This window comes from Aegilops tauschii, chromosome 4 (genome assembly GCF_002575655.3).
Source record: "Aegilops tauschii subsp. strangulata cultivar AL8/78 chromosome 4, Aet v6.0, whole genome shotgun sequence".
In the NCBI taxonomy this organism is placed as follows: Eukaryota; Viridiplantae; Streptophyta; class Magnoliopsida; order Poales; family Poaceae; genus Aegilops; species Aegilops tauschii.
The window spans coordinates 517421636-517439940 of NC_053038.3; the positions used below are offsets into that span (position 1 = coordinate 517421636).

The 18305-nt window shown below is 48.2% G+C and overlaps 1 protein-coding gene, 1 non-coding gene and 1 pseudogene across 2 annotated transcripts; 2 read left to right on the forward strand and 1 right to left on the reverse strand.

The window, feature by feature from the left end:
* Positions 1-1766: 1766 nt before the first annotated feature.
* LOC109754821 (coniferyl alcohol acyltransferase) lies at positions 1767-3515 on the forward strand. The gene has a single exon (XM_020313717.3). It carries the CDS (start codon positions 1812-1814, stop codon positions 3222-3224), a length of 1413 nt encoding a protein of 470 aa, XP_020169306.1. The 5' UTR covers positions 1767-1811; the 3' UTR covers positions 3225-3515.
* Positions 3516-11051: 7536 nt separating this feature from the next.
* TRNAG-GCC (transfer RNA glycine (anticodon GCC)) lies at positions 11052-11122 on the forward strand. The gene has a single exon. It is a non-coding gene; the product is annotated as a tRNA-Gly (tRNA).
* A 25-nt stretch (positions 11123-11147) lies between these two features.
* LOC109754822 (flavin-containing monooxygenase FMO GS-OX-like 3) lies at positions 11148-13042 on the reverse strand (annotated as a pseudogene).
* Positions 13043-18305: the final 5263 nt, after the last annotated feature.

Below are 18305 nucleotides of genomic sequence, written 5' to 3' on the forward strand. Positions count from 1 at the left end.
TCATGTTTTGTTTTTTTATTCTTTAAGGTGACATCATCATAAGTATGGGCGGCGCTACGCGTCGATCGGCGAATCCGCCGCCTCGACAGTTGTTTGATCCGGTGTCATCCAGCGGCACGGATCTTTTCTCACCATTGCAACAAAGGCATTGCTGCAGTACCTTCTTTGCAACAGACCATATGTTGCGGAAACATTCGCAAGAAAGGCTCTGTTATAGAAGTATTATTTTCTCGTCTTAACTTTTTTGCAACATTGGTGTTGTTGCGGAACGAGTTCTGCAACACAGATGATGTTGCAGATTTTTTTTCGTCTTAATATTTTTGCAACATGGATTTTGTTGCGGAAGGACTTCTTCAACACAGATGATGTTGCAGAAAAATTGTTAAGGCGGCAGAGGCCCGCTGATTAAGTCGGGAAAATTGGTGCCGCGAATCAGGTGTTTTGAAACACCTATTGAGTTGCACTAAGATGTACGCTGTGCACCGTCCGATGGAACTTGGATCTGACGGTTGCACGAGTGGTCATGGATGGCAGCGAACTCGACCTCAAATCTAAATATGGTTTTCCACAACATGGGTAATTTGTGTTAGGTTTTCTTTAGGGAGTCTTCGTGTTTGGTTTGGTTGGCAAGACGGTTGTGTTGTCCTAGTGTAGAAATATTGTATCTCCGTCCTATCCCCGTTATGGGGGTGAGCTTATCACCCGCGGAGGGTGTGTGGAGTTGTGTCTCTTGTGCATCTTCTAGGATTCGGTCGGTTTAAGTTTCCGACAGATCTTGGAATTGGTCGGATTTTGTGGTCTTCGGGGTTTCCACAAGCACTTATCATTGTTTTCTTCTCCAGGGCGGCATTTTGCTTTGCAGTTCGTGGTCGTCGACGTTTCCTGTTCTTTATTGACGACTTCCTGATGATGCTTCTACAAGCTACTGGGTTTAAAGAAAGTTTGATTCACCAAGGCGAAGGCTCAGAGGTGACATCAAGTCGCGCTCATTGCGCGCCGCCGATGGATGCAGGAGGAAGAAGCCTTCTTCACCCTCAAGACTCTAGAATATATGAATTAGGCCTTTCCGTAGATAAGTTAACGCCGATGCAAAAATATAAGTGTGTGTATGTGTAATGAACGGTCAAAACAATTTATGTTAAATAATAATAATAAATTACTGTGACTTTGTGTATAGCTAGTACTTTCATGTTACTATAGACGAACATCCATCTACAGATAAATGTAGTCAGTGGCGGAACAAAGATTGAAGCAAATCCCGGGGCAAAAAAATTCTGGCACCATGAATAAATATTGGCACCTATAACCAACCCAAGAATACCTCATAACATTCCTAAAAATTGAGCCTTATTTTGTATGCTTTTGCTGGGTGACTAGTGATGGCTGTAAAACATTAAAAAGAATCAATGACATATACATACATGTCGGCGTGGAATCATGTTATCCAAGGCTGCACTAATAAAAAGATTCCACACTGATGACTGTAAAATCATTAAAAAAAAGATGCATTTTTCTTCTACGAAGTTGTCTGTGACAATTTCAGCAATCTTAAAATGTTGTGTAGGATCAATATCTCGGAGGTGCTTGCAGGGTTCAATGCATCTGCACTATGTTAAAAAAATGCATCTTTGATCTGATCATATTTGTGTATATTATCATTTTGGCATCCAATCCTGCCCTAGCCAGTACAAAAGATTCCACGCTGACTTTGGAATTTTCAAGGTCAACTTCTACTGCAACACATACTTGTATAACTTCAGGGCAGGAAAGGCAAAGCGTATCCGTCAGTTTGTAGCAAGCGGCAAACAGAAATGGCAAACGATTCTTCGCGCGTCCGCGTGGTTCGCAGGAGCACCGTCAAGGCCTCCGTCACGCGGCCCGACACCGTGCTTCCCGTCTCCAACCTCGACCTGCTGTATTACCCCATGCCGCTCTCGATGGTCTGCGCCTACCGCAGGCCCTCGGCCGGCGGTGGCTTCGTCGACGTCGTCGCCGCCTTCGAGGCCAAGCTGTCGTCCCTGCTGGACCACTTCTTTCCCCTCGCCGGCCGCATCGTGGCCAACCCGCGCTCAGGGCTCCCGGAGGTGCACTGTGACAACCAGGGCGCGGAGCTCGTCGTCGGCGAGGTCGGCCTGGCGCTGGGCAGCCTGGACTTCGGCGACCTGGACGCGTCGCTGGCGAGAGTCGGCGTCCCCGTCCAGTACGGCGCGGACGTCGCGCTGTCGGTGCAGCTCGTTTCGTTCTCCTGTGGAGGGTTCGTCGTGGTGTGGGGCACCAACCACGGCCTCGCGGACGGGTGCGCGCTGTACATGATCGTTGACGCGTGGTCAGAGCTCGCGCGGTCTGGGACGATCGTCGCCGCCCCGAACTACGACCGCTCCGTGTTCTGCCCTCGGGCTGCCCCGTCGTACGGCCCTTCAGTGGGCGAGCTGTTCATGCCGTTGGTGAGCGAGCGTCTCGTCAACGCCCTCACGGCCGGGGGCTCCATGCTCGGCCGCACCTACTACGTCGAGGAGCGGGACATTGCCATGCTGCGCGCGCAGGCGAGCGGCGACGGGGAGCGCGGCGCGAGCCGCGTCGAGGCGGTGTCTGCGTACCTGTGGAAGGTGTTGGCCGACACCGTGGGCTCGTCCGACGAGAGTTGCCGCATGGGCTGGTGGGTGAACGGGCGACGGCGTCTCACAACCGCGCCGGAGGAAGCCATGCGCAACTACGTCGGCAACGTCACGACGTTCGCGGTGGCGGAGGCGAGCGTGGAGGCGATCCTGCGGCGGCCGCTCCCGGAGATCGCGTCGATGGTGCGCGGGTCGATCAGGTCGACGGCCACCGACGAGCACTTCCAGGAGCTGGTGGACTGGGTGGAGGAGCACAAGGGCAAGGGCAAGGACAATGGCAAGGCTGCGGTCAAGTTCGTGGAGACGGCGACCGTCGGGCTGGGCAGCCCGGCGATGGGCGTGACGTCGTTCGCGTCCTTCAGAATCGACACGGACTTCGGATTCGGGCACGCCGCCGTAGCGATGCCGACGTGGGTGGACTGCGGGAGGCTGTGCTCCGGCTTCGTGAAGATCATGGCGCGTCCGGGGGGTGACGGTGGTGGTGGTGGTTCCTGGATCTTCGGCATGTCCATTTGGCCGAAGCTCGCCGCGGCGCTGGACTCCGATGAGCAGCGCATCTTCAAGCCTCTCACCGCCGAGTATCTCGGCCTCATGGCTGCAGCAAATTAGTATAGCCGGCTCTGGTCGCATGCAGCATGCATGCATGCTCATTTATATTAATATAAGAATAGGTGGGCCAGCGATTCACACAAATAAACCACAGGTTCTGTTTTCAGATCTTGTGGTGGCAATATTTGTGTGATGGATCTACGGAAGTTTTTGGTTATTGAATTGGCGGGTGATGGATCTACACCGACACCGCGCTTCCTATTCTTTCAATAGCAAGAGTGTTGTTTCTATTGTAGACGCCCCCAAATGTTTTCAATGACGGGTTTTTTATTCATGATTTGAATTGCCGGTTCAAGATGGAAATCATGTTTCTTGAGCAAGTGTTCTGCGTTTATGGAGTGCTGCGATGGTGGCGGTGTGCTGATGGCCACCACAAAGTCATTTTGGGCGTTAACGTTACCTAGCGGTACATCTGCCACCATTCATTTTCTTTGAGATCTGTGTGCCTGAACCCAGTGCACACACCCCCCTTCACGTATTTCAGAGTCAAATCACTGCGTGGGTTCTATCATAGTCAGAAAAAGGACACATGCATGATACACATCTTTCTCTAATATTTTTTGACTCAAGCACTCTCTCTCTCTCTCTCTCTCTCTCTCTCTCTCTCTCTCTCTCTCTCTCTCTCTTAAATCCATCACTTTAATTTTCTTTTCCATAATTTGGAGATTTTTTTTATATAGTTGAACTCCTTGCGCTAAGACCTTCAGGACAAGATCAGACCTCGATACATTTGGAACACATTTAATTTTTGACATTTCACATTTCACATGTGAAATAAACCTCTTTCACTAGAAAAATGTGAAACAAACCTATTTCACTCGAAAACTATTCACCACTAATATGAAATTAAAATGTCAATTTGTGAAATTGATTATTTTAAAATGTGACACATATTTCAAATGAGTGAAATATGTTATTTCAAAAATGTGCAGTTGAAATAGATGTGAGTTTTGTGAAACAAATAGTGAAAAGTGAAATGTGGGTTCTCAAATGAAAGCAATACGAAACTAATTATTTTAAAATGTGTAAAAGTTTATTTCAAGAGAGTTAAATAGGAGATTTCAATAATGTGCAATTGAAATAGATGTGATTTTTGTGAAAGAAGCCAGTGGAAAGTGAAATATGTCTTCCAAAAATGAAAACAATATGATATTAACATGTTTTCTTGTGAAACTGATTTTTTTGGAAATGTGTAATAGTTGATTTTATAATAGTGAAATATGTTATTCCAAAATGTAGAACTGAAATAGATGTGAGTTTTGTGAAACAAGCAGTGGAAAGAGAAATGTTGGGTTCTGAAATGAAAACAATATGAAACAGAAAATGTCAACTTCTGAAATAGATTATTTTTAAGTTGTGTAACAGTTTATTCCAAAAGAGTGAAGTATATTATTTTTCAAAATGCTGAATTAAATTAGATGTGATTTTTGTGGAGAAAAAATTGCGAGAAACTTTCAATCTATTCATGTTCAACTATGGCAGTAAAAAGAACACTAGAAATAATAAAAATTTACATCCAGAATCATATACCACTAGCAATGACTACTAGCACTGAAGCGAGCCGAAGGCGTGCCGACGTCATCGCCCCTGCCTCGCCAGAGCCGGGCACAACTTTGTTGTAGTGGATAGTCGGGAAGTGGTTGTGCTAAGGCCCCATAGGATCAACACACTAGAACAACAACTGCCATCGATGAAGAGAAGTTTAGATCGGAAGAATCCAACCTAAAGACACATGATCAAAGACGAACAAAGACCGGATCTGAGCAGATCCACCAAAGCCAACCACTGACCGAATCACGCAAAATCCATTGCAAACACACCTCCACACACCCTCCGATGATGCTAGACGCACCACCGAAACAGTGGCTAGGCGGGGGAAACCTTATTCCATCTTCAAGAAGCCACCGTCGTCTCATCTTCCTGAGTAGGACACAAAGCCTAACAAAACTTGAAGAAGCACCTAAAAACGAAGCCCCCGTCCGCAAGGGCCAGGATCCACCACGCACCCATGGACACAAGAGACGTGGCAGATTGGCGTCGGCGCAGGCAGGAGGCAGAAACCCTGATTGTCTTTCCTTAGAGGGGAGACACAGGGATGATTTAAATGTATCTAAAATCGGTCTTGTTTTAAAGGTCTTTGCGAAAGAAGAACAAAAACATAAAAGGTTTTGAAATCAAAATTTTGGTTTAAGAAATATGAATGATTTTGGTTTAAGAGATATGCACGGTCGGAGCTCGGATGTGCACCTCATGCGGCAACGCGTAGGGGTGCGTACGGAGCCATCACCGCAGACTGAGCAGGTGGGCGATTAAGTGACGTGCACGTCGATCGCTAATAGCCTAATTAACACCCCACGTGCTGCGAGCCGTCTCGAAATCACTAATTAAGGAGTACTCATTGCAAAGAGCACTTCCGCCTCTCATGTTGCGACAAGTGGCGCGCTGCATGTACGCCACTTGTCGTAACCGGGGAGTTTTCCCTTTTTTCGTAGATTCTTTTATTCAAAACGTTTTATCTCTTAAACCATGCGTCCAAATCTCGAACCGTTTTCACCGTTAGATTTCTCGCGTCAAGATCTTCAAAACTAGCTAGATCCCATGTTGATAGGTTTTAACAAAAAAATCACGAAAAAAACGGACAAAAAAACTAACCCGGGAGCACTGGTTCTTTTCCTTTCCGAAAGAGGCACGCCCGTGCCTCTCGTGAAATCACAACCGTGCTTCTCGCGGAAGGAATAAAAAATAGAGAAAACACGTTTTTTTGTTTCCGAGGAGGCACGGCTGTGTCTCTTGCGAAAGCACAACCATGCCTCTCGCGGAAAAAAACAGAAAACGCGTTTTTTTTCGTTTCCGAGAGACGCGCGCCGTGCCTCTCGCGAAAGTACAACCATGCCTCTCGCGGAAGCAAAACCGTGCCTCTAGCGGAAGAAAAAAAAAGAGAAAACGTGTTGTTTTCCCGTTTCCGAGAGACACGGCCGAGATTCTTGCGAAAGCATAACCGTGTCTCTCGCGGAAGAAAAAAAACAGAAAACACGTTTTTTTCGTTTCCGAGAGGCACGGCCGTGACTCTCACGAAAGCAAAACCATGCCTCTCACGGAAGCAAAACCGCGACTCTCGCTAATGGGAAAAAACGCGTTTTATCGCGCAATTTTTTTTGAATTTATTTTTGGGTCCAAAAGTTAAGGAAGACTTGTGGTAAACCGAAACGTCGAAAAAACCCGGAAAAAAAACATTTATAAATCTGAAAACGCGTCCAGAAAAATAAAAATAATAAAATCCGAGGGAGCACCCAGAGCGCGACACGTGGCGGGCGGCTGAGAGCGCGCCAAGTGGCGCTGATCGTTGTGAGGCTCCCGAAGGAGCGCTCGTCAACTAGTTGCTCTCGAGCCGTCTAATGAATTCCGACGCAGAGTTAAAAGCAGACATCGAAGTGCACTAGCTAGTTGGCGAGGACTATGTCGATGGGCACACTTAGAGCATTACAGCCAGACGCTCCAAACCTGCCTCAAACGCCCGTGCTTACTGCCCGCTCATTGATCGGTCATGAAAATTCGATTCAGACGGGTTTCTCAAACGCCTGGGCTGATTGGTACCTCTTATATCCAGCCCAAATGTCAGGCGGATATGGGGCGCAGCGCGCCCGTGCGGATCCGCCACATCGGACTGACGTCATGGTCCTACGCGGAATCATCCAGAAATCTTGCGGTCCGACGGACATCTCCTCCGGACCAAAAGAAGCGGGTTTTTCTTTGGCCAAAAGGTACTTCAAATTTGGAACTAGCATGAAGAGATTAACGAGACTTCTTTCTCTTTTGAGTTTTTCTAACGGACCTGGACCAAGCGTTAATTACTCAAGTTGGTTGTTCCTATGCAAAAACTAAAACCAACCATGCTAGATTACTACTGCTACTGCATCGTTGGGCACTTGCAACACAATATTCCAGCTAGGCATCCGAAGACAAAAGTTGCAGTTTTACCTTCCATTAGTTAGGCAAGCACCACGAGCATGAACTCCAATTAAGCGACGGCACCAGCTACTCCAGACAAAGCTTTTGTCTCGGCAAATAGCCTGCCTTCGCAAGGTCATCACTATCTTGGTGCCAGCGTGATGGATAAAAAGATGCGCCCATGAACATATAAGAGCAACTACAAAAGAGTGACATAAGTAGATTATATAGAATAGAATAATATATCTTTCTTTAGTTGGAGGAGAGAGAAGAGAAGCGGACTCTTGGTTAGTAACCAACTGCAACACGAGACCCGTGAAGCTTTGTGAGGATATAAGGTGGGTCAACTATTGATAAACTAGTACATATTTAAAACTTACTATTGTACATAAGAGATTGGCTATAGATGACATGGCAACTTTTTATAGCCGGCCGTTGGCTGTATTATTAACCATGCTCTAATCTTGCTAGAACAACACGAGGAAGAGAAGAGAAAGATTGGAGCAGCAACCTAACCGTGGCGGCGACCATCATGAGAACCAAAACAGAAGTAGCCCAAGCCGACTACAGAGACCTGGGGGGCCTTGGCTTCAACGGCCCGTGGCGGCCGCCGCCCTCTAGGTTGGACCTGTCATTGGAGAGTGTGTGCACAGTGTCCCAAGCGTCTTCAAGGTTCTCTCAAGGTTTTTGTCGCTCATTTACTATACGACTAGCTTATGTGCAATATGTATTACTATCATAGCTCTCTCAGTTCTGCAAGGAGGCTACTTTTCAAGCCAAGGTAGGAATCAAGAGTGTGGGGCGTAAATTACCTCAGAGCACCCCTCGCTCTCCCTTGAATTATGCCCAATGTCAGAGCCGGAGCATCAGTGGCGTTCCAGAAACTTCTTATCATGGCTTACCCTGATGCTTACAGCCACTTAAAATGGCCGTGAAAAAATAAGGATTTATGAAAGATAGAGGAGTATCGAATGGGCTATTTAGGTAGTCAGGTCCAAACCAAAGCGTCAGACCAGACCAACCCTCTAATGTTTGCTAAACTCTCGAGGTTGTCCATTTACCCGAGTCATGTCCTTCTCCTTTTATGAATATATGTGTGAATATTTTACTATGACACACAACTATATTTATCTATTTCATTGATTTAATCAATTACTATATAAAATTAATAAGATTAAAATAAAGTTTTCACTAAAATGGACCCTGATTTTGGTGGGCCGAACTGATGAGGCGGCTTTAGCTTGTCAAAACACGTTGAACCAGTGCGCGTGGGCTGTTGGGCCGTCGGTCCAAAACATGGCGTGATGCGGGATGGGGCGAGCGGCTCCGTCCATATATAGCAGCGCCCCTCCGACAAACCCTAACCAGGCTAACCCGATCGGCGGCGGCGGCGGCTGCGACGACGGGGAGCAGCGGTCAAGGTTTCTGCGATGGCAGCGCGCCGCTGCCTCCGCTTCCGCCATCCCCGGAGTCGACACGCAGAAGAAGGGAGCATGTCCTCTGGTTGAACTTGTCCATAGCATCATCCATCCTACCCTTCAACGGTGGTTGCTGATTCCCCACGGTGGGTAAGATGGCTGATGCTATGGATAACTTCAAACCAGATGGTTGTGAGTTGTGACATGCCCCGTCCGTCGGAGATCTCTTCTATCGTTGCGGCTGCCCTCCGCCACCTCCAAAGTCCTCTGGTTAAATTTGTCCATGGCATCGGTCATCCTGCCATTTAATAACTGTGGTAGCTGTTGCTTTTTTGCACGATGGCTGGTGCCATGGATAAATTCAACCTGATGGTTGTGACATCCCCAATAACATTTAAAGAAGAGAAGCTTCGTTGAATCAGCCGGCAATCAGGTTGAAATTTTCATATATAGCCTGCCGTTCAACTATGACAGACCCTTTAGTTGCTTGCAGAATTGGAAGGATGGTTGTTGGTTGTTGCCATGGACGAATTCCACCGGATGATACATATTTGACTGCCACCGCGATCAGTTTCCTTTAGTTGCCTGATTCATGGATATTGTACTCATGCTGACTCTGGTTTTAATCTCCCTTACTCTAACTGAATATTCTGTTGTCTTGAATAAAGATCGTTAAACTACAAACCTAATTAGCTCAGCCACATACATGGTACTCAGGACCAACATCTTCACTCTATATAACATATGGACAGTACAAAGGTGATCAAGAGGGAGAGGAGTCTATTGGATTGAATGAGTAACGTAACTGTTTTTCACGTGATTCAAGACTTCCCTGTTGTCCTACAACATGGTTATGTATATTCTGTTTGCTGTGGCGAATTCTGCCTATAATTTGGTGCAGACAACTTGTGGTCATCTACCCTTTTTAGATTTTATAAATTTGCATACTAGAGAAATCTAAATAACCTTTAGATCCATCTAAGATTTTGATTCCCAGTAAAAAAATGCATGGAATTTGTATCGTTCTATAATAAACTGAAATTTTAAGGGGCTTTTCCATCAATGAAAATTATTATTTAGTCCTGAGCAATGTTTTTTGAGCACCCTCTGTTTCTCCTGGGTACTAATCTAAAGCTGGCTGATAAACAAAGGTTGCATCTTGGATACTTGCTTCAGATGTAAGGTCATGTTTCTGAAGTTCGGAGCAGTTTAAACTCTTATGCATGTTTTTGGCATTAAAAGAAGCTTGGCATTCACTCTTTTCAGTTTTCAGTGATGGCCTTCTAAATTAGCACAGAAAAGGAACACTATATTCTTGTTACTTGCCAGTTATTGTAATTATGTGAAAAGATGTCTTTTGGAAGAGCGTATGCTTGTCAGTTGAACACTTTCATATACCGTACAGTCTATCTTAATTTCTATTGTTGATTGTCAAAAGATGTATCTCGAAGAGCTTCATCTCCGTTCCAATCCCAGGGCACAACAGGTACAATTCTCAGTTTCTTCTGTGCATGTTATTTTCTGTTGCTGTTTGTTCAATTCCTTACAATTTTGAATGGAGTAAACAAAATTGGTTAGCAAATATGCCCTACATGTTGTGAAGAGTACCATATAAAACATTTACCCCACAAATCGGTGTCTCTTTCTCTTTACTTTCCTGTATTATCTGCAGGATTGGCCAAGAATTGAACCAGTAAGCTACTGTATGTATGAATAGAGAAGCATCTGTTACTTTGGCTACCATTTGTGTGCTTTGACTTGATTTCCAAAATGATTGATTTCCTTCAGCAGTGGAAGCTTCTCAATGCGGCTAGAGATCGGAATGCGTTCTGGGGCATGCCTCTAGGATCCTAGTAACGCTTGCTGCTCTTCCATCTTCGGCAACTTAGTCCCTGGGCCATGATGTTGCACCTATATGTCGTATGCTGTAATGGATCCTTTTACTTCATCGTTTCGATATATATGGCTGCTCTGCCATTTTGCATCAAGAGAAATGGAAAAAAGTTGTACTGTGGTCTGTTTGCACAGATTTTCTTCGAATTAGATCTTGTAAGAGTTTACCTCTTTCTGCACGTTGGCTTCTTCCCTTCGTCTAGAAGTTGTATTGTGATGTATATGTGGATCCAACATTGTAGTACGTCTGAAAGCTTAGTCGGTCAATACTGAAATGCGTGTCAGATTCTCAATGAAATGAGTGCTAGTACTACCTCCGTTTCAGTTTACAAGTCCTGCGCGTATACCTACGTTGCCAATTTTATCATCCTAATATAAACTATATAACACAAAAATTATACCTTTTGAAAGTAGAAACTCCGAAGTTTATGTTGGTATATTTTTTATAAATATATGATTTGTATTAGGTTGGTCAAATTGACGACCTGGAGGTACCTACATGTCTTGTAAACTGAGAGAGAGGCAGTACCAAAATCATAAGGCCGGTTCAAAGAATTAGCACAACAAAGCACCAGTGGTCTAGTGGTAGAATAGTACCCTGCCACGGTACAGACCCGGGTTCGATTCCCGGCTGGTGCATTCTTTGTATTTTTTTCCTCTTCATATTTGTGCCATTGTGTGTCCTCTTTCTGCTTTGTTTTTTGTACTTGATCACTCAAATCTTTGGATGTTTGGCACAAAAGTTACGGAGAAGAAGAATGATGCAATCCACCAAGTGATGGTGTATATCAGAGATACTTGGCGAGATCACGGTGCGCTTGCTCCAGCAGCAGGTGGGCGTCGTCGTCCCACTCGTCCCGGTAGCTCTCCAGCCGGTCCCTCACCCTGCCTCTCGCCACGACGTTTTTCAACAAAGGGTGTTTTTTTTATTGACTCATAACGTAGATGGCCTTCCTCCACTCCTCGATCCTCTCCGGCCCGCACCGATCAACCAGCCAATCCTGGTACTTGAACGTGCTTACGCCGAGGTCGTGGGTGAACCTCTTGGGGCGTTCGCGGTCCTCCATGTCCGAGTAGAAGGACGCCACCTCCACCATCATCTCCTCCGGCGACGGGAGCTCGATCCTCCCCGACAGACCCCCGGCCACCCAGCTGCTCTAGAGCTGGAACACCGGGAAAAGGATTCCCTTGAATGGCAGCCCGACGAAGGAGATGCTAGGGGCCAGCCGCGGCGGGAACACGTGCTTGTATAGCGGGCCCACGCGGTTGTCGTCCACCGTGATAGCAGAGTCGTCGCCGAGGAAGCTGTACTTGTACCTACGACGAGCACATCTCCATCGGTCAACATCGATCTCCATTAGAAGCATAATTTGGTAACTAATTTTTACAAGATGCAGGTACGTACCCAGTGCAGGGCATGATTTTTTTTTTCGAAAAGGGGGGCTCCCCGGGTGCAGTGCATGATGGCGTCCGCTTTCACCCGGCTGCCGTCCTGGAACACCACGCTGCCATCTTCCTCGGCACGATCGATCTGCAACCCCATTTGAAATAGCCCGAGGTTATGAGGGGTTGGATATTTGGGCGTGATGGCATTTTCTAGCACCAGTTGGTATTAATATACCATGGGATGTAGCCACAGGTTGGCATGGGCGGTGGTGCTCTGCATCTCAGCAGGCGCCGCTCGAATGGCGACATGGACCTCCTTGGCCACGCCGGCGATGTCCCGCGAGATGTCCATCCCGCTGGGATTGTACCCAATTATCACCACAACCTAGCAATAAGATACACGAATGTTGCAAATTTAATCAGCCTAGCCAAAAGATTAAGGACACTAAGAAGAATTAAGGCGATGGATGATACTCACTTGGGCGTGGAACTGGTTGGGCACACGGTAGCTGTGGCTGTGCAGCTGCTTCCCCGGCCAACGGTCAATGCCTGCACATCATTCACCGATCACCATGAAAATTGTATTAACTTCACTGATCAGACCAGTTACCAGTACCACGTGCATACTAGCTTACCGGCGATCTCGGCGAGGCGGGGCTCGGCGAAGTGGCCGTTGCAGACGACCACGGCGTCGAACAACTCCTCATCCCGTAGTTCGCCGCCAGAGTCGGTGCCGGCGGCGAGCTTCCTGGAGCAGTACGACACGCTCCAGCTCGCGTCCCCGCTGCGCCGGACGCTGATCACCTCCGTCTCCAGCCGGACCAGCCCATGGAGATCGAACCGCCGCGCGAACGCCTCGAGGTACCGGAGCACCTCCTGGTGCCCGGTGAACCTGCGCGGGTCGCCCTCGGCTCCCTCACCGGCGACGAAGGGGAAGTCGAGGAAGCCCATGCACTCACGGGGCAGGTTGGTGCGGAGGGACGCGTAGAGGCTCCCGTGGACGCGGCCGGCGCCGAGCGGGTCAGCCGACGCCGCGTCGTCGTAGCGCCAGGTGCCGCCCACGGCCGCGGCGAGCTCGAAGACGACTGGCGCGTGGCCCTCCCGCCGCAGCTCCCGCGCCGCCACCAGGCCCGCGGCCCCCGCGCCGATCACGGCGACGCGCGACGATGGCATCGAAGGAGGGAGGACGAGCAAAGTCTACTGTTCTCGTCGTGGCGTGACTTGTTTTCTCCATGTGGAGCAGTTGAGCGAGCTGGCCATTTTTCTATTCGCTTATTACAGCGAGCCGCTTTTTTGTCCAGAGTTTATGTCCAACTCGTCGTTTTATTATTATTACAATTTCATAGCAAAGTTCGCACAAACAAAATGATCACAAGCAAGTTCATGACAAGCAAGTTCACACAAACGAATTAGACATGAACAATCATTCCTCATCTTCTTCCTCCTCGTTTGCCTCTTCTGATTTGTCCGTATCTTCTTCCAATTCTCCATCGTCCTGTTTGCCCTCTCCTTCATTGAAAAGTCGAACGGTGTTTGCATTATCAACAAAGTATCATGCGAAGGCATGTGAGGCACACCGAAAGCTCCCATTCCACCTATGCCTCCCGTAGGTGCTCCCATGCCTTCCATGAGAGACGCAAAACTCATGCCACTGATGCAACCAATGCCTCCCGTAGGTGCTCCCGTGGTACTGATGCCACCCATGGTAGCTCCCAAGCCTCCCATAGGTGCTCCCATGCCACCCATGAAAACTCCCATGCCTCCCATAGGTGCTCCCATGCCTCCCACGGAAGCTCCCATGCCTCCCATCGATGCTCCCATGCCTCCCATAGGTGCTCCCATGCCACCCATGGAAGCTCCCATGCCTCCCATGCCACCCATGCCACCCATGGAAGCTCCCATGCCTCTCATGCCTCCCATGCACATCATTCTTTTTTGCATCAAGATTTGATCACGAAAAAGGTTGATGTACTCCTTTTGCCTCTCATCGAGGTTGGATGTGTCCATGAAGAACGCGTACTTCTCCCATTCCAACAATCTTGTTTGCTCCTCCATGGCCATTTTTTCTCCTCCAATGCCACCCTCCTCTCCTCGGCCGCCACCCTCCTCTCCTCGGCCGCCGACTCTAGGCTCCTTGCCACCCTGCTCTCCTCGTTTGCTTCCTTTCTTGCCTTCACAATAGCCTCCATAGAACTCTTTATCTCTTCATCTCCTCCCTTCTTATTCTTCTTTTTCTTTTCCTAGTTTATCTCCTTGTGGTCTTTTTGGCTTCGATTAGGAAACCGAGTTTGGTGTAGGGCTCCTCTTGCCGCCATCACTTGATGCCTCATTGTCATCATCATCCAAATCAATAGTTGCATTGTTTTTGTCATGCCTTTTTCATTTCTCTTCAACCTTCAACACGTCGTAGCAATGGGGCAACACAAATACTCTCCCTTTCTTCACCTTGCCTTTCTTGGTCTTCTTCTCCTCTCCTCGAAACAAGTTTTGTGCAATGTTGAGCTACAAACAAAAGAACAAGTTATCACGAGAAACACAAAAGATGAAGCATGAACATAGAAGAAATGTTGAGCATGGGATGCATGGGAGGCATTGCAAATGACACCCTATCTCTATCATTAGTGCCACTTGGGTTTATCTTGTCAACCGCCGTCATTGCCGCCGCCCACTTTTGACAATCTTTGTTGATCGTCGACCACCGGGACCGAAGAGATCTTTCGGTGCGCTCAATTCCACTCTTGTTGTATGTGTCAAAGAACTCCTTCATCCGAAGCCAATATGTATCTCTAGTTTGGTCTGTTCCAACGGTGGGATCCATAGACACATTCAACCATGTGTTGCAAAGCAAGACGTCTTCGGTGATGGTGTAGTTGGAAGCCCTTCCTTTTGGTGCATCGATCAAACCCTCACCCTCATCATCCACTTCATATTCGTCTTCATCAACTTCATTGGTTTGAGACCAATTGTTGGAGTCAACACCCATAGTCACCATATATGTGTCATCATTGAAACTACAAAGTAGTATGACAAAGGAAAACTATAATCAATCTATATATGTGCACATTTGTCAACAACAACAAAACAAAAACAAAAATTGTACCTTGTGGGCATTTCATCGAGCACTATGTGTGCATTGCCCGCCGGCGCAACAAGTTGCGAGATTTCCGACGCTTCAGGCGGCGGAGGAGCGGTCGGCCTCATTCCTTCCTTCTTCTTTGTCACCGCTTTCCTCTTCTTTTGGGACACCATCGCCGTCGCCGTGTCGGTCGCGGTCGCGGTGGCTGCCGTGGTTTGTTTTGGGCGCGGAGCTCCGTGGCTTCACGGCGGGCGGTGGCGCGACGCCACCCTGCACGCTCGTCCGGGGCAGCATGAAGAGCCCGCACGCGAGGCAGGTGTTCGGAGCCGCAGCGGTGGCGGCGGAGGTCAAGCCCGCGCTAGGGTATGCGGCGGCGGCGGCGGAGAGGTCCCACGTGTATGGAGGGCTTAGGGGGGTGACGGTGCGCCAGTCCATGGCTGGAGGTCGCCGGCGGCGGCGCGGGGCAGGGCGAAAGAGGGCGCGGGCGGAGAGTTCAGCGGCAGTTGCTCGCTTCGCGCGCGATTTCTTTCTGTCGCGCGCGCGGTAGAGGACGCCCGAAAAAAGCAGCGCGTGATGCCGTTCTGTTCGGCGCGCGGAGTGGTTTTTAGCGCGTGTGCGATTTTTACACGTCTGCTAGAGATGCCGATTCGATTGCGCGCGCTAAAATTCCGTTTTTTCAGGCGCGCGGCTTATTTAGCGCCTCCGTTGGAGATGCTCTAAGGTATATGCATGTTGCAAATTTAATCAGCCTAGCCAGAAAATTAGGGACAAGTGTTGCCGGTCAGACACGAAGAAGAAATTAAGGCGATGGATGATAGTACTGACTTGGGCGTGGAACTGGTCGGGCACAAGGTAGCTGTGGCTGTGCAGCTGCTTCCCCGGCCAGCCGTCTATGCCTGCAGTTCATGGATCGACCGCCATGAAATTTTTACTAGTAACTTCACTGATCGCTGAGCAGTACCACGTGCATACTAGCTTACCGGCGATCTCGGCGAGCCGGGGCTCCGCGAAGTGCCCGTTGCAGGCGACGACGGCGTCGAACACCTCCTCATTCCGTAGTTCGCCGCCAGAGTCGGTGCCGGCGGAGAGCTTCCTCGAGGAGTACGACACGCTCCAGCTCACGTTCCCGCTGCGCCGGACGCTGACCACCTCCGTCTCCAGCCGGATCAGGCCATAGAGATGGAAGCGCCGCGCGAACGCCTCGAGGTACCGGAGTGTTGGTTTTCAAGCAGTGATCTAGTCGCTCTCTATATCTGAATTTGTTTCTCTCAAGAACACAACACACACGTACAAGAGGTGGAAGGGAACAGAGAGCAGGAACGCAGCCACAGAGAGAGAGCCTTTTGCGACGCGTTAAAACTTGTGTCATTTTCTGTCTTCCCTTTTATTCAGTCGCTAACAGAAAACTGAAAGCTCGCCACGATCCAACAATTGCGCGTGCCATCCCACGAGCCTGAATCGTGCCGAGTCATAAGCTACCAGCTAAGCCTATCAACTACTCCCTCCGTTCCTAAATAGGCCAATAGCTCTTGTGCGACGTTTTTGATGTGAATTGGAAGGAGTGCGACGTTGTTGGAATGAATGGCTGTGATGCGACACATTTGAGCGTGTAAATAGCCCAGGGCCACATGGGGTGTTAAATGTGGTTAAATTGGTCGTTAACGGACAAGCCCGTTTATGTTAGGACATGTGGGTCCAACTTAATTGGTCCTCAAAACAGCTGACCGTGCCCTGCCGCCCGACCGTGCCGGGCCCGCCACTCTGCACCCCCCCTTCTTCTCCGGTGGCGGCGGATCTTGCGTTCTCGGTGGCGGCGGCGGAGCCCTCATTCTCAACGGCGGCGGAGCCTTCGTCCTCAGAAAATGGTGAGTGAATTCGAACCCTAGTCGCCCTCCCGTTCCTCTCTCGGGCCCGTAGATCTCAACTCATTTCCTCTGTTTTCGCTTGTTGAATCGATAGGTTGTGAGAGGAGCCCGTGGGCATACTGAGATGGAGCCGCCAGATTCAACTTTGAATAGGTAATGCGCCTCTCTCCGATCCAATTTTGCATGCAATTAGGGCCTCGTCTGCTCTTTCTCACGAGATCACACTGTCCGCCACTGACAGAGGGGATGCTGCCGCTCAGACCTTCGACTTGACAGTCAATTTCTTTCCATCAAAGGCAAAATTAGTTGATGGTAGCATACAGAACATTGAGAGAGAGACAATTGTTAAATGGGAGGTTGAGTTTACAGAGATTGATCCACAAGTTCTACAGAACATGGGAGAGAAAGCAGTGAAGAAATGGGTGGAAAAAATTGGGGAGAATATTGTTCGGGGTCCAGAGCAAGAAGTATCACTGTTGCAGTTTGATGATTGGAAAGGAGAGTATGTGAGAATAGAAGATGGTGAACAGATTGTTGAAGAAATCGATCGGCAAAACGGCTGGACAAGCAAACGGGCTAATTTTTTTTGCTGAGTTCGTTGATCTGAATATTTTTTCGAAGGTTGGATATGTGCCATCACAATTGGCTGCGCAGATGGTAGATGATGATTGGGCTACACAGAGGCCATTGATTCCCATGTGTACTGAACTTACAGTAATAGCCGAAGAGGGACAGGTGACTGGAACTGAAACTGAAACTGCAACAAGTGTTGATTGGAATGTAGTTGAATTAGATGAGCCTACTGATTTGGTAATTGCACCAATGCCTGACATTGAGATGGCCAAACTTTTTGGCATTCCAGTCGATGACAGAGATAAGCAGGAGAGGGGCGAATCTAGTTTGCCTGCTAATGCTGATGAAGATGTAGATGGACAGTTGATGGAACAAGCTGCAGATGAAGTAGGTGATGCACATGATGATGAGCTGGTGCATGTGTATGACAAAGAAAACCTTGTCATTGAAGTAGGCAAGTTGTTCCCAAGCATGAAGGAGTTTAGGATGTGTTTCAAGACTTATACAGTGAAACATGAGTTTGATGCCAAGACTGTTTGGACTGATAGAAAGACGTTTTATGCGAGGTGCAGAGGATTTGATGGTAGTGTCAAGCCTTGCAAGTGGTACATGTCTGCTAGACTGCAACCTGATGGAAGTACTGTCAGGGTTAACCAAATCTCCAATCAACATACTTGTATTACAAGTTCACAGAGAGTATCAACCATGACATCACAACTTTGGGTTGCAGAAAAGATCACCCCAATTTTAGCCAAAACACCAAACACTACTGCCAAGAAACTCAAAGTAGACTTGGAAAAGATGTACTAAACTGAAATATACCACAGTGTGGAAGGCAAAACAAAGGGCAATGAAAAATTTATATAGTGATTGGACAAATACATTTAGGATGCTTTACAACTTCAAAGCAGAGGTTGAAAAG